The sequence below is a fragment of the Pristis pectinata genome, chromosome 3 (assembly GCF_009764475.1).
Source record: "Pristis pectinata isolate sPriPec2 chromosome 3, sPriPec2.1.pri, whole genome shotgun sequence".
Taxonomy (NCBI): Eukaryota; Metazoa; Chordata; class Chondrichthyes; order Rhinopristiformes; family Pristidae; genus Pristis; species Pristis pectinata.
In genome coordinates, this window is record NC_067407.1 from 87,379,954 (window position 1) to 87,405,024 (window position 25,071).

Here is a 25,071-nt window from a genome sequence, read left to right on the forward strand (position 1 = left end):
TTTTATGCCAAAAGGCCATGGATGTGCAGCAAATAAGGATTTGCAAAATGTAGATTGAGAGATGTTTGGATACCAAGGGACATGGGGAGAGGGCAAGAAAGTGTATTTGAGACACAATCAGGCATGGTGATAATGGACAGTGGAGCAGACACAAGGGGTGCAAGCTTACTCTTGTTCATATTTCTTGTGTTTAATTCCAAATGTTGGACTAATGCTATCAATTGAATAGAGTCACTGTATTCATGCTAACAAGACTCAGCAGAGGGCATTCAGATGGTGATCAAATGCAAATATTAGGAGGGGCTGAGGCAGATGTCTTTAATGGAGAAAAATTGCTTTGAACAATTGCACTTCTCCTGACCTTGTTCACAGGAAGAGTCATAGCTGTGTTTACTGCTCACGTGCTTGGCTATAAATGGTTCCTAATCTGCCTGTATGAATTCTTATTTTCCCAGAGCGAAATATTCACTACAACATGTCTTCATTTAATGAATCGGTTGGACTGGGATATCTGAAGACTCATGCTATAGAGTTTGTCAAGTATCTTTTGTGGTGCTTTTAACAAAACTGTACATTTTTGGTAATTACTGCCTAGCCACCTGAGTGACTAAGAAACAGATGCTGAAGAGCTGCCATGTGCTTTGTATCATGTTGTCAGTTTCCAATAACCACAGACTGTTGTAGCTTGTTTAATGATGAGAAGCAACTCTACCTACATTACACTAGATAAAAGATATTGTCTCAGTGACGCAACAGATCGATACACTAATTTACACTAATGTGGAATACAGTGTGTAGAGATATATTGCTGTACTTCTCTTACTATTTCCTATGCTGTGATTTTCCATTTAGTGCATAGGAAGTGAAAATTTCCCAGACCTATGTATATTCTAGATAGTGTCAACGCAATATTCAGTAAACCCTGAAGTGAGTTGAGTTCCTGTCTTCTCAGTCTAAGAATTTTTGTGGTATTGGGAGAAAGGGAACCTTTCAAAGCTGGGAGTAAGTAAATGTGAAAGATGAAATTTTAATTTTAACCATTCTGAAGTTGCCAAATTATGCATAGAGGATTTTGTGGAGTTAGGAAGTTGGTAGGTTTGTTTCCTGTGGTGCTAAAATGTGTATGCATTTTATATTTCTTTGAAAACTTAAGAAAAATTGAACTAAAATCATGCATCAGAAAATGTCCTCACTGTAGGTGTGCTACTGAACTCTATTTCAAATCCAATTGAAATATCTGAAGTCAGTTTGTGAACAGCTCATTTGACACCTTCATTCACAATGTAGGAACTCAAGGGCATCTACCGGAGAAAAATGGACTGGAAATTCAATATTGTTAGCTTCATTGCCTCAAAGGTGTTTTACGCAGCGTTCAGTCTACCCTCTCATTTTATAACACAGAATTTTCAGAAACACCAAAGCTCGGATTCCCAGTTTTGCCACTTCACCAACTTCATGTTGAGTTCATGCTGGCCTCAGGATTGTTGGCTGGAACTGGCCAACTTTCTTGTCTGGAAAATCCTTCATCTTAGCCTTTCAATAATTTCAGAAAATAACAGCTTAAACTTTAGTGTCACCCATCTGGAGTTTCTTTGCTGATGATTCAACTCCCAGGTGTGTATGATGGCAAACTGCCTGTGATCCTGAGGCAGTGGAGTGGATCAACCTTACAAATACATGGTTTATGTCAGGGTAATGACCCATAACATATTTTCTTAAGCTTTGTTATCTTTCTGGTGTTTGTGCTGTGAAACCCTTCCATAGCTTGCTTGAGGTTCAGTGTCCAAGGTAAAACTACAGATATGGTCTGACTGAAAATTTGTATCAAAGAAACATCAGATTTGAATTCCAAAACCTTTGGGGTAAAATGTCATAATTCCATTAGCTTTACATCAAAAGATTGAAACAGGACCAAAATAAGTAGCACATGCCCAGTGTGGATCAAGGGTAATTCTGCAAATGGGAAGTCATTTTGTGAGATGAAAGCAGTTGTTTTGTGGTTAAAATTTGCTAGGAAGCCTCCTGATGTGGCTGTAGACTACGTGTAGAAATAATTTGAGGAAAAAATTGTCTCAGAGTCTTGTCAACGAAGAACTCAGACCATGGAAAGTGATTGTTAGCAGAAAGAACAAAGAACTAAAAATGCTGAGGCACCAGGGCAAAGAAGGAAGGCAGTAACAACGTTGTAATTGACAACTACTATAAAAGGTGTAAGGTGCAGCAGGCAGACAGGGAGCTCAATTTATGATTGTCTGAACAACAGCTCTTCATACTTAAAAATAATTACAGCTTATTTATATTTGTGAGTTCATCTTTTTTCCTCCCTTTTGTGCTTTTGATTTAGATTAACATTTTTAAATCAAATACTTTAAATGCAGCAATTTACAATAATAAGTTAAAAAATGGAGATATATTTATCTACCTCTTACCAGCATTCTAGTCCTGCAGCAAACCAAGAAGATCGATGTCGAAGCTCTCAAGGACCCCACAGAGGTTGAGCTGCTCACAACCTGTCAACTTCCAGCCTGCACGAACCACAAAGTATCCACAGTTTATGACCACAGTTTGAGCTACCCTGAAGTCCACCATAAATGGCACCTGTGAAGAGGTTCTTGGCTTCTCTGTCAAGAAGAACCAGGACTGGTTGGATGAGAATGACCAGGAGATCATAGAGCCAATTAACTGCAAACATGAAGTGTTCCTGGAATAGATGTTTCACCATACCTCAAACAAAAAGAAACAGCTCTACAGGCAACTGAAAGCCAAAGTCAAGCAGAAAACCAGTGACCTAAAGCACAGATGGTGGATGGAGAGAGCACAGGAGCTCGATGTCTCTCTAAAAGCCATGACATGCACAGGTTTTTCATAGAGCATAGAACAGGCCCTTCGGCCCACAATGTTGGGCTGACATAGCTAATCCCTCCTACCTATAGAGTGCCCATATCCCTCCATTTTCCTCTCATTCATGTGCCCATACAAGCCCCTCATAAAAACCCCCAATGAATTTGCCTCCACCAGCCTATCAGGCAATGCATTCAGGCATCCACCACTCTCTGAGTAAAAAAACTTACTCCTCACGTCTGTTGTGAACCTACCCCCTCTTGCCTTAGATGCTTGCCCTCTGGTATTGGATCACTCAATAATAGGAAAAAAATATTGCTTGTCCACTCTACCTTTGTCCCTCATAAATTTATACAAAGCCATCTGTGGTTGATACACCCAACGCTCCACCCCAGTGAGAACCAAGAATGGGGGTGAACTCATTAGGGAGTGAGAGGCAGTCAATGCCCAATGGAAGGAATCCTTCAAAGACTTCCTCAACCATGAATCTGTCTCGACTTGAACACCCTTGGCTTCATCCCATGGTAGCCTATTTGGGCCAGCCTTGCCACCACTCTTGCCCGACAAAAGAAGTCAAGGCCACATCCCAGCTAAACAAAAACAACAAAGCCTCGGGAGCAGATGGTGTTCCGGCTGGAATCCTAAAGCTCAGTGGTGAGGAGCTTCAGTCGCAAACCCACAATCTCATCACCCATGTCTTGGGGAACGTGATGTTAGGGCACCTCAATGACGCTGTAACGTGACCATCTTCAAGAAAGGATATATTCAATTGCGGTAGTCACAGAGAGGTCTCCCTACCATTTGTCACAGGGAAAGTGATCATCAGAAGAACTGCCTCCTCCCAGTGGCTTAAGAATTGCTTCCCACCGCCACCCCCCCCCCCCCCCCCCCCCCCCCCCCCCCCCCCCCCCCCCCCCCCCCCCCCCCCCCCCCCCCAAGTGACTGTGCGGAATCTTTTCACCCAGAGGCACAGTGGACATGATCATCACCATGCGACAACTTCCCAAAAAAAAATGCAGGGAGCAGTGCCAACCACAATGGTTGGCCATTTTGACCTCACTAAAGCCTTTGATTCTATCATTCAGGAGGATGAATGGCCTTAGAAAATTTTGTTCCATCTTACGTTTGCATCACAGTGGCTTGCAAGCCATGAAACTAACCAATAGCTCTGCAACAGAAGCAACCCCAGTGAAAACCAGTGTCAAATAAGGCAGTTGTTGTTGCCACAACGGTTTTCTCAGCCATTCCGCAATGTTGCACGTCATCCCGAACAAACTTCCTGCGGGAATGGAGCTAATTTTCAGAGTTAATGAAAAACTGTTCAGCTACGCTACACTCCAGAATTGAGGTCACCCAAAACCTCAGTAGCGGAGCTGCAGTATGCAGACAATATTTGCATTTGCGCACACTTGGAGGCCAAGTTCCAAGCCGTCATTGAAGATTATGAGAAAGTGGGCCTGACACTCAACATCTGCAAGACAAAGGTCCTCTCCCAAAGTGCCGCTGCTGCACCTCATTGCCTTCTAACAATAAAGATTCACGACAAAACCCTGAAAAATGTGGACCACTTCGCTCATCTTGGGAGCGACATATCGGTAAAGGCAGGCATCGATGCTGAAACTCACCATTGCCTTCAATGTGCCAGCATAACTGTTGGATAGTGGAAGAAGAGGATATTTGGAGACCAACCTCAGGCTCGGTACACAACTTGTGGTCTACCAGGTAGCAATAATGTCTGCCTTCCTGTATGCTTCTGAGATCTGGACCATCTATAAGAGGCACCTCAGCACGCTGGAAAGATAACACCAATGTTGTCCATAGAGAATCCTCCAGGTTCACTGGAAAGATAAGCAAACCAACATCTGTATCCTCTCCCAGGCCAACAACCAGAGCACTGAGGCTCTAATTATGTGTATTCAGCTACTTTGGGCAGGGTACTTCAATTGCAAAACCAACACTAGACCCATGAAACCTCTGCCATGGAAAGAGATTACCAGGCAATAAGAGAAAGAAAATTAAGGATGTGCTGCAAGCCTCCTTAAAGAAATGCAACATTCCCAGTGATTCCAGGGATTCTCTGGCCTGTGACTGTTGTAAGTGGAAAAGGAGCATTTGGTATGACATTGAGAACTTTAAGTCCATGCACCAGATGCGCACACAAGCCCTGGAAGTGGTAGAACGAGTGTACCACCTCACAAGCTACCCATCTGCTTGTGCCAGCAGGCACCTCCTGCCCCATCTGTGACCTCTTTTGCCACCTCAAAACCCACAAAACCAGAGAGGAATAAAGTCATCCCTGATCCTGAAGAACTGCTGAAGAGTAGTAACAAGAGTACTGACAAATTGATCTTTGGTCAAGAGCTTTTAAAAGAATTTTTGAAATATTGTTTTATTAGTCAAAGAGATTGAGGAATGAATTTTGTCACCAATCGTGATACCACCTGCCACTCGTTAGACTTGCCCTATTCCGTAGACTTCCTTGGGGTTCTGCGTGACAATTTCCAAAGGATGAAGCACCCTCTATTAGAACAAATGGGATCTGCACAACAGGACAAGCAACTATATGTCTCCTTCATCAATCTGATTGAAGAATTGTTTATGAGCAGTGTACCTCCTGAACCTATTAGAAAAGCAAGCTCAATGTCAAAACAGTACAGAAAGCAAAATAAAAGGAAGGAAGGAAAGATTAGATTGAGAAAACTGGATAAAAGAAATGGAGAAAATTAAAACAAATTATTGATAATGTTTTGTTATGATTTTAGGCTGTATCTGTGAAATCAATGAAGGAACTTCATGACATTTGGGTATATTTGAACAATGTGTCATACAGTAAAATGCCACTTATGCACAGCTTGTTGAGAAGTGTGGCATCTCAGACAGCAACTTCTGTTCAACTGTGTATCTCTGCTCACTAGAATTTGCTGTGAGATGTGTGCTTGATTAACTGAATGCTGTTGGGTGCTCCTGGTTACTCTCATGGGAAAACCTGGCCCTCATGAATGTTTCAAATCACACACAATGTTGACATCAGGCAAATTCAACAATGTGTCAGTGCAACTGTTAAAGCAAAATATTATGCACAACATCCATCCTGTTTTCATGATCTTGAATCTCTTGATACGATATTTGAATATCTACTGGAACATCACACTAATGCAAAACAGAACAGAAGTGATTATTGAAGTGGTTGGCAAAATAAGCAGAATAAATAATAATGACAGTATTAAAGCTTGAATGTGTACATACATGCAGCTGCAGCTGTTTTTGCTTCATTTTCCTTAATGAGCTTCACAGTTATAATAAGCGACAAATGAGTCGTATTTACCCCAAGGGAGGACGAGTGGATTCCAGTAATTACATGCCTCAGATCTTCTGGAACGCTGGCTGCCAGATGGTCTCACTGAACTTCCAGACCCCAGGTAGGAACTGTTGTCCAGCCAGCCTGATCCACAAAGCAGGAATTAGGAAGCTGCTCCCAAACAGATGCCCTGGATAAAGTACAATCATTTGCCAGTGGCATTTCCGTTGGCAGTCATTCACACAGGACAAAATTAAGCATCCAAAACCAAGGAGCCGTGAAAATAAACTGCTGAACTACTGCATTATACAGATGAAAAATTGCAAGGTTTATTTCATGGTCACTGTTTTGATTAAACGTTGTACATGGGCAAAGTTCCTATACAGTGCTGATCAAAGCACATATGGAACACAGTTTGAAGAATTAAAAAGGTATCATTTACATTATTCCATTGCAAATTTACCTTGGTACACAATTTTTGGCCGATACATGCTTCAGAATCTCTAGAAGGAGGAACACAAATTCCATTATTTTAGAGGAGGATAACGCAGAATTGAAACAATATTCTTTTTGGATTACAAACATGACATCTGATTTTTTTTGAGCTATTTGTAGCTATGTGGGGGTTCAATCCAAATGTCCCACCATGCATTTTATAAACATAATGCCTGATTCCATAGTTGGAGTTAGTGCATTGTAAGAATTGTAGAGTGTAGGACTTCCATCATGTTAAACTTTGAAGGATAGAGAATCACAGGCTGTGTGGTAATGACTTCCTATGATGCACACTCTGTGCTTGTAAAATCACACATTATTCATCCCTTTATTCAATCAGTGGGCTGTTTCCAGGGGGGGAAAAATCATGATAACGTGAGAGTAAATTTTCCTGTGTGCCCAATGCTGCAGGCACCTTGGCTCAGATGTTCCAGTTTGGGTGAAGTCCATCAACTTTATTGGAGAATCTGATCGCTGGAAGTGTTAAAACAAGAACATCAGTTTTTACTTGCCCATTTGGCATAATGGCTCAGGATTTGTTTCAAGCCTGTTTCAGAAGCAGAGTTTATTGTGCATGTGATATGCTATTCTGTTTTTAATACATGCAGCAGTGGATGAATTTCTTTCGACTTGAATTGCACACAGTCTCCTATGTTAAACTCATTATTAATATAATTGTTTTAACACATACAATCCTCACAGCATCTAAAGAGAGGTGATCTTCATGTTTTATAGTTTACATTGGTTTTAAGCATAAATTACAATATTTTAACACTGTGCAATTTAGTTTCTAAATATCTTTCTCTTTATTGGTGGAAACAATGATCCATTTTAATATAAAACAGACCAATTAATACGTGCATGAAGGTAGCAGTGTACTGAATTAAAACTATGCTTGTTTTATATTTAATATAAAAGATTGTTAATATTTCAATAATAAATTAAAATGAAAAAATGTAAGCTTTCATCATGAAAGTTTCCAATAATTTTCCTTAAAAACTTGTATTTTCCTTTTCTTCCTCACCTAAGGTCTAATTTGGTATTGTTTTATATTATGTAACAGATTTGGCCATGCAATTAAATCAGGGAAAGTTTGAATACAATGGATCTTGTGGGTAAGTAAACTACCATTGCTGTGACCTGTCTACGCTTGGAAGTATTTTTTTAAAAACTGCATTGCCACAGATCTAAATATAAATGCAGTTCATACTTCCCGTAGGTTATGCCAGCAATTATTTAATATCATGGAGTCCCAGTCATCTACTTTGAATTTTTATCAGGTAGATTTGGTTGCTTAGACCATCTGTCCTGTGTTCAGTGCATTAGGCACTTACGTTAGCCGTTCATGCAAGGAATGATTTCATGTAAGCACTTTTGATTGCTGTTTAAATTCAATACATTTTCTTAAAGATTTTTCTTAAATTTGAACTCTGCTGGACAAGTAAATTTCAGAGGATTCACCAGGCCTTATTTACTGCATTCAGAAATTTGCTATGTTTCAAATGAATAATGAGATGAAAACCTTGAGATTCAAACTTCAAGTCATGAGATAAAATGAGCAATATTATACGCACCCTTTATCCTGCTGCCTAGGCTTTAGACAGTCATAATTTTGGCCTGTGGCACCATTTTTATCTAGATCAATCATATAACCCATGCAGTGCAATGATACTGTATTGCACAAAGCTCACACTGACCAGGTTGGTATATTTTGAACCAGTTATCAGACAAAGAGTTCCTCTGAGCTGTTAATTGTCCACAATGTGATTTCAGTGGAAATGTTGTATAAATCTGTTTAATAACTTTCTTACAATCATACACAATGCAGTTTTAATCCAGTATTTACCTGTGACTAATGCAGACATGTAAGGCAAGCCAAATTAATTTAATGTAAACTACTGTCTGACAGGTTGTGTGGAAACAAGAGGTCCTAAATGAGTTGAACAAGGAATATTTTATAAAATTACTGTTGAAAGCACTTGGGGAAAGGAGGGCAAAGGGATCACTCAAAGACAATTATTAATTCTGGGGTGGGTTCCTTTTCATATAATTTTAGGAGCTTTTAGTAGATCCATAATGAAACTCATAGCTTCTCTTAGGGACAGACATTTCAGTGAGATTAAAGGAAGTGTCTGGAAAGATTTCAGACAGTCATATTCTGTCATGATATGATTAAATAAATGATTAAATAAAAATTTGCATTAATGAATCTAAACTAATTACCAAGCAAGGGTTAACAAAAAGGTAGCAAAAGTGGAAATGTCTGAATTAAATTCCATACAGGGCCTATGAACCAGTTTGCTGGAGACATTGGTAGCTTAATGTTTCAGGTGATTATTCACACTCATCACTGCTTGTCAACTCTTATTCGTTTGAAATCAGCAAGGGGATCTGCCAAGTTGGGCTGGGGCATTTGACTTTTGGGAGCAGTCAGTTTAGATGAAAAGGAATAATTGTGAGCAGCAAAAGCTGAGAGTGGTGTGACAGCAAAGGCTTACAAGGACAAAATGCAGGAGAGAGAGAAATTATAAATCAGCTTCATGCTATATGGCCAAATGAAGTAGAGCATGTGTAGTATATTCATTTTTATACAGTTGTGCAAAAATGACTTACAACGATAGGAGCAAGGTTCTACCTTATTCGGTGGGGAAAATAAACACCTCAGTGAGCTGAGGTGCTTTTCAGTAAGTGTTCACTCAGTTGTCCTTTGCAAAGGTTGAATAAATACACATGTGGAAAGCACAAATATCTGGTATGGATCATAAGTGATTACTGCTGTCACTTCCCTGGGTCATGTTATTTTCTGAGTAGACACAGATCATTGTGGGTCAGCTCCCATAACAAAAGATAGTCAGAACCCTTGCAAGAGGAAATAATCCCATCTAGTTCAACGTGGTGTCTGCAGCAGACCCAAATTTGTCAGAGCACACACTGACTGAACTTCCAGGACAGTGAGGAATACCCCAGGTGTGCTGGTTCCAGATGTGGGTATGTGAGCACAGGACTTCCTCATCATTTAGATTTGTGACACATCCTATGTAAGATGAAAACCCAGGTCTGGTGAATCTGCAAATTCCCGTATTGTGAATACTTCAGCGTCCATATTTTTACTTTGATATCTTGAACAGATTTAAATAAAATTGGTGAGCTATATAAATTGGGTCTGCTGAGATGGATCCACTTTTGACGTAGTTGTTATTGCCATAAATACTCTTAAAGGTTGTTTTTAACACTATTTATTTAGAGAATTGCCAGAGCTTTTAGGCAGCATGTGTGTGTTAAGACATCTGTTTATTCTAATATTATCACCTTTGGAATCTCTTTTACTTGAATAGTTATCTGCTGAAGCCTGATTTCATGCGTCGACCAGATCGAACTTTTGACCCATTCTCCGAGACCCCGGTGGATGGCGTAATTGCAGCTACCTGTTCTGTACAGGTATATTGAGGAAGAATTATCGTTTCGTATTATCATCTTGTCATGAACCTCAAATTCAAAAACATATCACATTTAGTAAGCCAGCTTCTGAAATCTAATCAAAGTTGACAAACAACAATCAATTGTACACATCAAGGTCTGACAAACAAATGAAATGGCAAAGTAGTCTCTATTGTTGATGGTACTTTCTCTCACTCAGTCTCTTACAAAATCTAGTTTTAATTGTTTTTCAAAATTATTTGAAAGAAAGCTGAAGTATAAATTTCCAAAATAGTTTGTGTAATGTGTTTTCCCTCAGCAAGATTCAGAGTGTCAAGTCTTCAACCATTTTAGTCCATCCTCAGTGCTAAAAATCTTTAGACACATGCAAAATATTAATGAGACTATATTATCAAGTGTTTCAAATGGGGAAAATGCATCATATGTCAGTTTGATGGTAATTGTCTGCAATAGGTAAACTGGGAAATTAAAAACCTCACTTCACTATATAGCAGTAAAAATTCCCCATTGCTCCCTTTCCCTGTCTCTCACTCATCTACAAAGGGAAGACTAGAAGTAGAATTATTTCTGTGAAGCTTACCAAGTTGGGAAAGTGGCAGGATGGAAGTGTATTATGGTTTAAATCCAGTGAGGAAATTACAGATATAACCCTCTTTATCAGAATAAAGGTACAAGGAGAAGCCAACCAGCAACTGTCTACAGTATGCTAGTCTGAAATGAACACTAGTGAAAGTTACAGATATAATCATAATTCCCTAGAGATTGATAAAAGTGCAAAATTAGGGTTTGCTAAATCTCTGTAGTGACCTGCCAAACTGCACCTTCATGCAACATTAATGAATTGATTGAAAATAAATGGAATTCCCTGATTTAAAAACTTCTCATGTCTATAATTCACAGTTGATGTATTTTTTCTTTTCTAGGTGATATCTGGCCAGTTTCTATCAGATAAGAAAATCGGTACATACGTAGAAGTAGATATGTACGGTCTACCCACTGACACAATTCGAAAAGAATTCCGTACGCGAATGGTGATGAACAATGGTTTGAACCCAGTCTATAATGAGGAACCATTTGTATTTCGGAAGGTAAGTCACAGATCCCATACTTATTTTCAATGTTATTTCTGGGTCTATAAATGGGATTGTAATTTTTATCCAACTATGTCAGTCATAAGAACTTGCAGGCACTGAAGGAGGTTGTTCAGGTCTTTGCGTCTGTGCTGGGTTCCTGGAAGAGCAAATGTTTAGTCTTGCTCCCATGTTCTATCCCCATTGCCATGTAACTGTTTCCTTTATAAGCAGAGATGCTGTTTTCTTGAATCTGCTTCTATTTTTTAGGCTGCCTGCATTTCAGATCATAACACTGCTAAGTTTAAAAATAATTCCCTCATCCCCTCGTTGGCTTTTTGCCAATTATTGTAACCCTGTGCCCTCTGACCATCCAGCCATTTTGATACAGTGCTAGGCAGAAGTTTAACCAGTGATTTATAGAGGTCACCTGGATATGATTTATTTTGCTTGCTCTTTATTTTTGCTGATTGTGCAATTTTTATTCCAAAATACTTCCCATTTTTTTAAATCCTGAAACAGACCAAAAATAACCAGTATGCAAAAAAAAAATTAGTCACAGTTTTGTAATGGAGAATCTATGGAGAGTAACCATAACAAATGTCCCCTGTATATGCTAAATGCTTAACTTTGTCCCCTTTGGTATTTTCCATATTTTATATGTAATTACTTGCATCTTAAAAATCAGAGAAAAGGTATATTAAGGCACACATCCCGATATTTCACTGTGGATTCACAGAGCTGATAGATCCAAGCATTAAAGTGACCAGCAGGTTATCCAGGTGACGGGCCAAAAACAGAGTAAAAAAAATGAGATACAAAGCAAAGGATGTGGAATATATATCTCAGAAAGTAGTGCTGACTATCTACAAAGGAAGAATAAAGTTTGAATTCTTTCTTTTAAATTCATCAGAAATTTATCACGTTGAAAATTTTTTGAGGAAATAACAAAAATGATTGATAAGAGTAGGGCAGTGGATGTTATCTGAGTGGACTTAAGTAAAGCATTTGACAAGGGCCCTCGTGGTAGGATGTTCTGGAAGACTGAGTCACATGGGATCCACATTGAGTTGATATATTGCGTCTTAAATTAGCTTCGCCATTGAAGATAGTGTACTGGTGGAGGGGTGTTATTCTGACTGGAGGTTGGCAGAAATTGGCAGAATGAAAGTGGAGTATGTTTCTGTTTGAATCCAGTGAAAAAAAGGCAGATGTAACATCCTTGGTCAACAGAAGGGTGTAAGGACATGCCAAGCAACTACAGTCAGTTTAACCTCAGTTGTAGGAAAGCATTTAGAAACAATACTCAGGAAAAATTTGGAGGCACACGGAGATGTTTGAATTGAATTTGAATTGATAAAGAAGAACCAGCTAGATTTTTGAAAGAAGAACATGTTTGACTAACCAGACAGAGATTTTAACATATAACATGGAACAGTACAGCACAGGAACAGGCCCTCTGGCTCACAATGTCTGTTCTGACCAAGACGGCAAATTAAGTTAATCCCATCTGCTTGCAGGTGGTCTATATACCCCTACCCCTGCCTATTCCTGTGTCTATCTAAATGCCTCTTCGACGTTGCTATTGTGTCTGCTTCCATCACCTATCCTGGCAGAACATTGCCATGTACCTACCACTCTCCCGTGTAAAAAAAAAAACTTGCCTAGTAAATCTCCTTTAAATCCAAATCAGTTATATATCTCATAAACAGCAGAGGTTCCGTGCAGAACACAACTGGTCACGGACCTCCAGTCAGAATAATACCCCTTCAACCACTACCCTCTATCTTCTCTGGCGAAGCCAATTTAAGATCCAATATATCAACTCAGTGTGGATCCCATGTAACTTAGTCTTCCAGAACATCCTACCATGAGGGACCTTGTCAATTGCTTTACTAAAGTCCACGCATCCATTGCCCTACCCTGATCAATCATCTTTGTTACTTCCTCAAAATATTTTCGATGTTGACAATGCAGAGGGTTGATAAAGGGAATGCTGTAGTTTCCATCTACATGAATTTTTGAAAAGCACTTGATTAGATCACAAAACACCCATGACTGTCAATGGTGACATGAACAGGAAATTGGCTCAAAAGAATTATTAGACTCTTCTGATAACCTGGATTGGATTAGGCATCACTTTTCAGAACACCCTTGCCTCTGCACAAAAGCCCTATTTGCATCTATTACTACTGCCCCAACTGACTGACAAATCAGTGAGCTGCCTATTGAGCCTCCATTTGCAGTCCACTGCAAGCAAGTCAGATTCATATAGATAACCAGATCCTCAATGCCAGTCAAATGACTGATGTGCTCCACTTGACCGCTGTCCAGAGGTCAACCTCTAGCTTGTGTTCTTAAATCACTGTCAGAACTAAGACAGATCCATAAGCTACGACCTTTGAAAGAATTGAAAACATTTTCTGTTTCTGCATAGGTATGGCTCTATCTTTCTCTTTAAGCTTTTGTTTTCTTTTCTGTCTCCAGCTGTTTATTTTAAAAGAGTAGTTGTTACCTTGACAACTCTGGTCTGAACCTATCAAAGCTATTCCCTCTATTTTCTCCAATACTCACCCTTAACAAGCTTGTTTTCTCACTTTCCTGGTTCCAATGAAAGGTCCTGGACCTGAAATATTAGTTCTTTTTCTCTCCCTGCTGATGCTGCCTGACCTGCTGAGTGCTTCCACTTTTGTTTGTCGCAAACATCTAGCATCTGTACATTTTAATTGCTCCAACTATTTCAAATGGGTCTCTGGGTGTCTGACTAGCCTGTGGGATGGTCAGCAGAGGAATTGGGTCATTTTTTTGTAGGTGTATTGGTGATGGAACTGTGCTTATTCTAATGAGGCAAGGACATGACAAATGCTTGGTAAGTTTCATTTAAGAAAATAACATGCTGGCACAAACTCTGTTTTGCTCAGAAGTGTATGAACAAATTAAAAAGGAGGTTAATAGATATTTTGCATCAGTTTTTATGGAGAAAAATACAACGTATGTTCCATTAATACCAAATTAACATTAAGCAGGAGGAATTAAATACCATCATCATCACAAGAGAATTAATATTAGGCAATCTAATGGGCCTAAAGGCCAAGTTGCCAGGTCCTGATGGTTTGCATCCTAGATTCACAAAAGAAGTGGCCGTAAAGATAGTGAATGCAGTAATTGTAATCTTCCAAAATTCCTAGATACTGGAGAGGTGCCAGTGGATTGGAAAACTGCCAAGGTGATAATCTTTTCAAAAAGGGTGAGGGGCAAAAAGCAGCTAACTTTCTGAATAAGATTATCACATTGGCAGTTTTCCATTTAGCCCAATGTCTATTATTGTAAAAAGATGTTGGAATCAATTATTAAGGAGCTAAAAGCAGAACAATTGAAAAGTCCTAATCTGGCCAAGCATAGCCACCATGGCTTCATGAAGGGGAAATCATGTCGGACAAATTTACTTGAGTTCCATGAGTACCAGCCAAAGTAGATAGAGGAGAACCAGTTGATGTAATATATTTGGACATTTCCAAAAGGCATTCAACAAAACTACTTGTTGAACACAAAAAAGATAATTTACCAGACAAGAATGCATGGTGCTGGAGTTCATGCATTAGCATGGACAGAGGATTGGCTCACAAGCAGGAAGCAGCAGGTAGAATAAAAGGATCATTTTCAGGGTTGGTAACTTGTAACCAGTGAGGTGCCACTGGCATCACTGCTGGGCCTGATATATATCAATGGTTTAAAGGAGAAAAGTGAATGTACTGTAACCAAATGTGAAGGTGATATAAAGGTAGGCGGGAAGACGAGCTGTGAGGAGGATATAAACAGTTTTCATGGAGATGGTGATAAATTAAGTGAGTTGACAAAATGTTAGCAAACAATAAAGTGGAAAAATGTGAAGTTGCTCACTTTGGAAGGAAGAATGGAAAATGCTATTATTTAAATGGAGAAGGACCACAGAAAGCTCCAGCACAAAGGGATTTGAGGGTCCTTGTACATGAACACACAGAAACCCAGCATACAGGTGCAACAGGTAATCGGGAAGGCTAATGGAATATTTTTTATTTCAAGGATATTGGAGTATAAAGTAAGGCGGTTCATTTTCACTATACAAGGCACTAATGCGGTCACATCCAGAGTGCTGTATACTGTTTTAGTCCTTTTATTTTAAGGAAAGACACATTATCATTGAAGACGGTTCAGAGAAGGTTCACTAGGATGATTGAGTATGGAAGGATGGTTTTATAAGGAAGGTTGAACAGTTTTTTATCTGTGTACTCATTGGAGTTAGGAGAATGAGAGGAGTTCTTATTGAAACATTTTCGATTCTTAAACAGAGCAGGCTCAAGAGTCCTGTTCTTCTAATAGTTTTAAGTAACAACTCACAAGTGAAATAGGTGCACCCAACTGCTTGGAGAAATACAATAATGCTTTTTAAACCACACAGGTGATTTTGTTCCTGTAGCAGAGACAAATATAAAACTTGTTATCTTCCAGGTAATTCTGCCTGACCTTGCAGTTTTGAGGATAGCAGTTTATGACGACAACAACAGGTTGATTGGCCAGAGAATCTTACCTTTGGATGGGCTTCAAGCTGGCTACAGGCACATATCCCTCAGAAATGAAGGCAATAAGCCTCTATCATTGCCTACTGTCTTCTGTAATATTGTACTTAAAACCTATGTCCCGGATGGTTTTGGAGGTGAGTTTACCAAATTAGCAAACAATAATTGCTACTTTATCACAGCAACAAATTCAAAATTGCAGTGGATATTGGTATCTGTATTGTAAAGCTGCCCACTCTTGTTCTTTAACACCCATATAATGGAAAAATGTCATCTTGTTTCTGAGTCAGAAGGGTATGGGTTTAAGTCGCACACTGAGATGAAGCACAAAAGATCGATTGACATTCTGAGGGAGTGGTGTGGTGTTGGAGGTCCTATCTTTTGGGTGAGACGTTAAGTCTAAGCCCCATCTGCTATCTTGGATGGCCATAAAAGATTCAATGACGGTTCTTGAAGGAGTGTGGAGGCATTATTCTCATTGTGCTGTTGAGTGCTTGTCCATTATTAAACATCATTACAACAGATCTGGTGGTTGTCATGTTAATTATGAAACCTCACTGTGGGAAATTTAGCCACCATGTTTTTTTTACATTGTTATAGTGACTTCTTCAGAAGTTCATTGACCATTAGGCACTTTGGGATGTTGTGCAAGGTAATATATTTTGGCAAGTTGGTTTTTTTTATGAAAATTAAATCAATTAAGTACACATATCATTGTAACGTGTTATTCATTTAACCAGAACACAAAGTAAACCAGTTTATATAATCTTAGTTACTTTTGTCTTCTGTTTGCGAACGAGAGAGAGTTTCTCTTTCAAACACACGACCTCTGCCTTGCCTGGTGGCCTTTTCTGAAAGCACTGATTCTTGCTAGTTTAAAAACTCCAATCATATCCAAATGGAATTGATTCATAGTCGGCTCTTCATGGTGTTGTCAGCCTGTTGTCTAACTTTATCTCAACCGGGTCCTGTACTGAAGTCAACAAATTTAGAGTGGCTAGGCAAGTAGAAGTGTTATCTAACAGTTCCAGATGACCTGGGTTTAATCCTAACCTTCAGTGCTAGGTGGAGTTTACACATTCTCCCTGTGACTCTGTAGGTTTCCTCTGGGTGCTCCAGTTTCCTTCTACTTCCCATAGACGTGCAGGCTGGTTGTTTAATTGACAGCTGTACATTGAACCTAGTGTGTAGGTGGGTAGTAGAATCGGGGAAATTGATTGAAATGCGGAGCAAATAAAAATGTAGGATTAGTATGTTGATGATTGGCACGGATGTAGGCCGAAGGGCCTGTTTCCGTGCTGTATGACTTCATGACTAAATTCTCATATTCTATCTTTACACTTGTCATGCATGATAAAACCAGTTGTAGCATCCTTATCACCATCCAGGCTATGATCAATTAACTCAGCACAGATGGGAATAAGGAATGTGGAATCTGTTGTCTACCTGAGTCAATTACATGTGATCTTTGCTAAATAAGTCACAGGGGAGGTTTGGCTATGTATTTTAGTTATTTAATTTGTGACGATATGCCTGTGTTCTGTAAAACAAAGCACAAGAGTTTGGATAATCTTTTGTGCGGATTATCCATTTCCTGCAGTTCTTGAATGGGATTGGGCACATTGGAGTTTGGCTCATTAAAAATGTATTTATCTGTTCATGGGATTCAGGGCTCACTGACATACCCAGTATTTATTCCCCATCCCAAATTGCTTTTGAGAGTGATGGCAAAAATCTAATTTATTGTCACAGTGATGTTGGGTAGAGAGTTGTGGGATTTAGACCTGATGGAAAGGAAAGTACAGCGGAGGTGATTGATCCTCAACAACCACAACCAACTTCCATTATAGGAGGTATGACTCCACCCAGTAGAGAGCTTTACCCTCAGTTCCCATTGGCCAGTTTTACCAAAGTGCCTTGATGTGACACTGTCAAATGTTGCCTTAATGTCAAACTTGGTCACTGTCAGTGTTTTCCAGTCCAACCTCCCATCTTCTACTTTCTGTGGACCTCTGTCGTCCATATTCGATGCTGCAATACCCCTGTCCCGATTAACTTTATCGGCTATCTTAACAGCCAAGAGTTTAAACATTACATTTTGTTAAATGCTCACAAGACTTTGCCATATTTCTCATTTTCTTCACCAATCTCACAAATGATCCTTCTCCAAGAATCCCTCAGTCTTTAATTACTTCAACATCTATTCTATCTTCACCCCACCACTGGTTAACCATGTTCTAAAATATCTTTATAAATCCTTACACCTATCCAGTCCCTCTCCTCCTTTAAGACCTATCTATATGGATTTATATTTATAATGTTTCCAGAATTATTTGTTCTGGCTTATTTTTATCTTAGGCCCATCTTTGATTTGTGATGTCAGTTATATCTCAGTGGGTCACACACTCACTCTTAAGGATTGTATATTCAAGTCGTACTCCAGCAACTTTGGAACAAAATCTTGGCTCAGATTCCAGGTCAATATGGAAGGTGTACTGCATACTGTAAACTAAACTAAGGCACCGTTTTGAAGTGCAGAGGAATTATCCCTGGTATCTTTTCTAACATTTATTCCTTGACAAACATTATCTGGATATCATCACTATATTGCTGTTTGTGGGGCTTGACATATTACAGAAATGAGCACATTTGAAATGCACTTATTGCCTATAAAGTATTTTGGGACATCCTGGGATCATGAAAGATACTAAACACGTTTTGTGTTTAGTTTGCATGCCTCAACAGTAGAAATTGTTATTTTTTTAAAAAGCTGCCTTAATGCACTTCTTTCTCCAATAGATATTGTTGATGCTCTGTCAGATCCGAAGAAATTTTTGTCTGTGATGGAAAAGAGAGCTGACCAAATGAGGGCTATGGGAATTGAAACTGTATGTAACAATATTTTAATGCTATTTGTTGTACATTTGATTAGCAAGCAGTATATTTTCTTTCATCTGGAATATTCAGACAAATTATATTTTCTAAACTGTCACTATAAACCAATTAAAATTACCAAATGATTTTGTCTTATATATTAGACAAAGGAAATATACTCACCTCTACCTTCAAATATCAATTCAATATGTTGAAGAGCAAAAGTCAAAATAATTTTTTTCTGATTTTAGTTTTGTAATGCTGAAGGATCATAATGGTTGGATATTCTTCTTATCACTGGACTCTTTACTTTCTGGATGCCATTGTGATACATTTGCAGTTCTTCCAGACTAATATGCACCACAAATTTGATGATGCTTTATAAATGATATAGTTGTTGGTGGAATTGAAAAACGTTTATAAATTATAAAATCCAGACATTTTGCAGTTTGTTCTCACTGCTTGGTTAAGATTTTATTGCTACTTGCTGATTAGTCACAGTTGATAAGAAGAAGGAACTCATGAGGTTCAAATAAAAAAAAATTACAGCAACCTCTTCTTCCTGCTTTGGCTCATGTTTAAAGTGCACAGCATGGAGCACATTTGATCTCTGGTTGACATTCCTCAAGCTGACTAACAATCTTGTGAGAGAAATGCTCTCCAGGGTAAGGTACTGCAGGCCTTCTCAGAATAATACCTGTACATGATTTAATGGAAGGGAGAAAGAAAACATATTGCAGGAAATAAATTCTTATCTTTTTTGGGCTCAAGGAAATGGTAAATTATCCAACTAAATCTATTTGCATCCTTTTACAATTCTGGCACAATAAGCTCTACTTAATACACATTCAGTTCAGTTGTTTTGAAATATTTCTCTACAGGACTAACTAAATCAACATCAGTTGCCAGGTTGCAATTAATTAGTGAAACAATTGTTTCATTATTTATCATTTTACAACATTTGCATTATTATTCAACTATGTCACACTTATGTATTGATGGAAGGAATACAACTACAGTGTTTCCATACATCTCTATTGTACGTTGTCCATGAAAAAGGTTGCCACTAATAATACACTTAACATAGGTATTTCAAGGTTGCTTCAGAAAGCGAATCAAAAGGAGAAGCCACTGAGCCTTTTGTATAAATATCAGAAGTAGCAATGAAAGTTTGATCATAAAAAAGGTGGTTATGAGGTCAATCTGCTGTTGAAGTTGCTGAAGCATGTATATTTTAAAGGGGGTGCATAAAGTAGGGAGGTGAGGGAGTTTGGGGAAGAACAACCAAAGAATGGAGATGGTACAGGTCAATGTTTTGGCACCAGAGGGAGGGAAGCAGTTTGAAGCTTTTTTTTCTCAGTTCCTGTTAATGGAGTAACAATTTGGTCAGAGAGCTTGTAGTTGTGCTCATTATGGATAATAAAACATGGAACTATCTTTAGGTAAAGGATAGTTAGCAGACCAAAAATGACTGTGTTGAAAAATCAAGTACATCAGTAAAAACAAATTGAATGAGTATTTTAGCAGCAATCTAATATGCTAGCGGTAGAACAGGCAGGGATTTTGGGGATATAAACAGGTGGTCTTGGTACAGAAAAGGATCTGGGGTGTTCAGCTCAGCTCTGTGACGAACAGAACATCAAAGCTGCTTAACTCAACTTCAAGACAGAACCAGATATGAGAATAGGATTGATGGCAAGGGAGTGGAGATTTTAGCCAGAGACTGAATGCATTATTTTTCTGCAGTGTTCAAAGGTAAAAGCTTCCAGGTCATCTACAGTTAGACAAGCAAACTGAGAGCGTGCAGATGGTTGTGAGATCAAGGAAGACAGGAAAGGCAAACATGAATGTCATCAGTGTACATGTGAAAGTAGATTTGTGTCCACGGCTGATGTTAATAAAGGTCAGTGTCGAAAAGGATGTCAAAAAGGAAAGTACCAAGAATGAATTCTGAGGAGTCTTGACAAATGACATTGTAGTATCTGGAAAAAAGGTTAAAAAAATTGCTGGACATGCATAGTCACGCAAGTTCATTTACATTAAGATGAGTCACAGGTGAGAGGCAGTGGACGAAGCTGGTGTGGTGAATTGCATTGGAAATGACAGAGAGAAGTAAGCATTGGATAAAATACCTTTTTCACAGTCAGTGAGGTGAGATCACTGGGGCTAAGTGAATGAATCAGAAAATATTGAAAGAGTTAAGCACACAGGTGGGAGACGATGATACGAAGCAGTGCTGAGCATTTAGAAACAAGGCAACAAGTAGAAGGAAAGGATAAGGAAAGTGTTGATTTTGATAAGAAGAGAAATATCCTAATAGACAGATTTGAATATTCAGGACTGGAACTCAATGGATGATCAGGACTGGAACTCAATGGATGACAATGGTAAATAATCCCTGCTTGAAAGTAATGCACCCCAGTGCAGGGTTGCAAGTTCCTGTGTATTAGTTTTTACCTTCTGAGGCAATGCAAAGTGGCACATCAAGACGAATGGATGGCAGGCAGATTTGGACAATTTGCTTCATGATGCAACCGTTACTGATGACAAAATGCACTACCCCTTGAGCCCTGTAGCAATGCTCGTGATCCCAAAGGCGGTATCTTCCAGAGAATAGACCTGCACCTGAAGCACATTGAACCATACAAGCAGCCTTGGTGGGAAATCTGACCATTTTCCTGCCGTTACAGAACCTATGTTTCTCTGTGTCTGTTGGGCAACCAGCAGAAGGACGGTAAAGTGGTCAGATTTCCCGCTGAAGTTACTTGTATGGTTCAATGCGCTTCTAGTGCATTCCCTATTGACTTTAATGGTCAGAGAGCAATTGATGGCCTAGGCTTCATGCAGAGTGATAAACTATGTAGATTATGTCTCAGTTTCCAAGGAGACACATTCAGGAAAAAGTTTCTTCATCAAGCATGTTTACTGTTGTTTTGTCACATGTTGTATGTTGTCTGCTTTAAATTTCAAGAGTGATATAGCGGATGTGCCAAATGACAACTCGAAAAATGACAAAAAAGGGAAAACTAATCCAGCCAAAGCAAGTGTAACACCACAAAGCAGCTCGGAACTAAGACAGAACTCGACTTCTGGCCAAGGAATTGGAAATGATGCTAAGAAAGGTGACAAACAAGAGAGTAACATATTTTAAAAGATTTTATCATAAATTGTTTATTATACACTATTGGATTAGAATGTGACACATTCTATGACACATAGAAGGTGACACAGACACATTATGACTGTGAATATTGAGCAGGACTTTTGAGCAATAATATTCCTTTTGCATTTAGATTTGGGAAATAGTTCATTGTCCAGATACATTGTGCTTCTTCTCACTCTATTTTCTGCATTTCTGTATGGTTATATATAACCACCAGACTCAGAAGACACTTCAAATTTCAGACCTTAAATACCCTGATTTTTCCACTGGTTTTCCAGCAAGCCAAGACCTAAACTATTACAAAAACAAATGTTCTGTAACAAAAGTGTCGAATGGAGCTTCCCTTGATTCTGCCATCATGTTGCAATATATGATTGCACTTACCTACACTGAATCATGATTCTAACAGATGACTGCATTTATTTCCTTATCTTCACGGCATCAACCACAGTCCACGTGGTATAATTTTAAGTATATGTTAAATATGATTATTTGAGCAGAAAACAGTGGGAAAGATGTTACAAAATTAGTACTTTTTCAGGCTCCTTTACTCACATTGACAAATTTAACTGGCTTTTGATGCTTGTGAGATCTGCCTTTCGTTGGTATGACCATTCCAGTACAAAACTTCATATAAGTGTCCACATCTCCCTGTAGCACCAACATTATAATTGTGGTGGTACAGCACAACTCATAATATCAATGAAAGGTTCCATAGATACATACAGTGCAGTCATAGTCAACTTTAGAATTCCTAGTCCTTTGGGGTCCTTGATAGTTGCAATCTGGTCAACAAAATAGTGTGTGTAGCTAGTATTTTTAATCTATTAATCAATGACTGCCCTAAAAGATGTAACTTGTGCTTCACAATTTCAGATACTTATAATTTGCATATACCACTTGTGTTGTATAAGCGATACTTCATCTAATAAACACATGTAAAGTGTCCACTCTTTCAATCTCCTGGGTAGATAAGTAACTGTAAGTAAATATTTCAGATGTAAAGCAGCATGAGGCAACTCCCTGAGTTAACGTGGCAAACTTCCAACTTGAGGAAGATAATATTAATATCATTTGAATTCATGCTCTTCCTGTAGTCTTGCATGCTAAGAGCATAGATTGGAAAGTTGAGCACTAAGCCAGGTAAGCGCCACAGAAAAATCCATCAATCCTATGGTTTGCTGATCTCCACCCTTAAATTCCTAAAATGCACTTATGGTTAGCCATATAGATGAAATATCTTAACATCACAAGTATGTATTTTATACCTTTACAATGCAGTGTAATTGAATTGTTAATACTTGAAAAAAAAATTGGGAGATAGTTTTAGATCTGGTTAATAACTAGTTTTCGATTTCTTCTCTTCCCCCCCCCCCCCCCATAGATATGACACTAGTACCTCAGGTGAATATTGAGGACTTAAAGCAAATGAAGGTAATTTTGATGCAACATTTTAGAAACTACAGTGATTTTGATGTTACATTATTATGTCATATGATACCTTCCCATTTGCTTCATCTGTCTGTTTCCATTATCTTTTCTTCGGTGAACGTCAGTCCTGTGAACAGGAGGATTTTCCATTAACCTGTTAGTAGACAAGGATCTATTACTTCTGTATGTCAAGAGACAGTATGTTTCATTTGGCTGTGGTTCCAGGAGGCATCATAGTGAGGCTTGATCTTTTGTAATTCAATGTTACCTAACAGCACTGCATTTATAATCAGGTAGCACTTCTCAGAAGGAAGCACTGAGGCCTAATGTATCCCTGATGTAGCTTTTGTGCATAGCACAAGCCACGGATCAAATATGGAGAGCTGAATGGACACCGTTTACGTTGTAAATAACCTGAAATATGTGACCTTCTTAGTGTGTGTTGCTTAACCGTTAGTCAAATGGACTCAAAAAATGATCCAAGGGTTCTTGTTCTTCTTTACAATCATGCAACCATTCCATCTTCAATCAGTATCATGAAATCTTCATGTCAGAGAATGGGTCTTAATAAAAGCACAAAAACAAAATAAAATTAAATGCTATCGTCCAGACTCCATTTTAAGTTGTCTTGGAGCTATGAAAGTTGAGGTGATAATTTCCTGGAAGGATTTACATAGTGCTGGTCAGGATTTAAAACTTAAAGAAACTACTGGAATGACATGTTAGCTTTGTGAATATCAGTGTGTGAATATCACTTTGTGAATACCAGAAACAAATTGCTTAGTGTTTTGGCTAGAGTGCCCAGGGCAGATAAACCCAGTATTGATTGCTGTAAAGGTTCAGGTATCCACTTAATGGAAAGTTTCTACTATTGATACTGTTGGAATATTCAGGATCAGGGGAGATTCCCAATCTTAAGGAAGGACCTCGTGCTTCTCATCGTTCCAGGGTGTCAAGGCTAATTATATTCCTTTGAAGTGTAGTTACTGTTGCAGGAAGTTTCTTAAGTACTCATGCCAGCTGCTCACTTATATTGAACATTTTCTGAAGTACAAATCAAGTTCGCTTCAGATGTTGACATATTATTTGTAATTTGCATATGGGTCTCTGCTAGCCTTCACATAAGTTTTCTCTGCAGTTGTCAAGTTGCCTTTTATTCCGTGCTATGTTTGGTTTATCTTTATGTTTACCTAATTCTAAAATTCTTTTAACCTACCTCAAAGTTATGTTGGGAAGATCTGAGATCAAATTGTTCACCAGTTCTCTGAATTAGAAAATTATCTTTCAGTAGAGAAGACAAAAAAGAGAGGAAATAAATTTCCATGGAATTGCTTAGGATACACAGCACCAGAGCAGGTCTTTCAGCACAAACAAGTCCATTCTGATCTTTATGATTCATTCTGGCACCCATCCTTTCTCATCTAAATCTCTCAGAATAAATCATGGATCCTTTCTCCCTTGTATATATTTAACCGTTCATGTCACATGTGACCTTAATCATCTGGTTAGCGTTGGTCACATGGGTCACAGTCTTGCATCACTAATATTGTTGGCCACAGTTCAGATGAACAGATTACTTGTTCCAATGTAGGCTGAGAACGTGAGTTTTGTCGCTCTTTTTATCCAGTAAGAACCTACTTTAGTGAATGAATGAATGCTAGGGGCAGGGAAGTGAAACAATTAAAAATATTTGCAGATTGAGTAATTGGAATTGGATTGGAGTTGGTAAATTTTAATTAATAGGGTAGGGAAGAGACCAGTGGAAAAGGCATATTGAAGGCAGCCAAAAGGGCACATTGTATTTTTTATATATGTAAATTTATATCCTAAGTGGTAAGTTTTAGTAGTTTAGGGCCAATGCAATGGTTTTACAGCTAGTCCTGACATCTAATTATCTGTATTTTT

The 25,071-nt window shown here is 38.6% G+C and overlaps 1 protein-coding gene and 1 long non-coding RNA gene across 13 annotated transcripts in view; one reads left to right on the forward strand and one right to left on the reverse strand.

Annotated features, from left to right (window-relative positions):
• LOC127567769 (1-phosphatidylinositol 4,5-bisphosphate phosphodiesterase beta-4) overlaps positions 1-25,071 on the forward strand; it is a 473,077-nt gene that overhangs the window by 384,965 nt on the left and 63,041 nt on the right. For 4 of the 12 annotated variants that reach the window (XM_052010784.1, XM_052010783.1, XM_052010786.1 and 1 more), the window contains 2 exons: positions 21,544-21,694; positions 23,120-23,169. In XM_052010784.1, the coding sequence (XP_051866744.1) occupies positions 21,544-21,694; positions 23,120-23,169 (201 nt within the window). Of the gene's footprint in view, positions 1-455; positions 541-6,135; positions 6,261-7,697; positions 7,750-9,969; positions 10,073-10,995; positions 11,161-15,630; positions 15,836-18,497; positions 18,587-21,543; positions 21,695-23,119; positions 23,170-25,071 lie in introns of all 12 variants that reach the window. The other 8 variants (XM_052010781.1, XM_052010785.1, XM_052010779.1 and 5 more) reach the window with 7 other exon arrangements.
• LOC127567772 (uncharacterized) overlaps positions 1-25,071 on the reverse strand; it is a 113,185-nt gene that overhangs the window by 7,575 nt on the left and 80,539 nt on the right. The gene's annotated exons all lie outside the window — the stretch shown is intronic.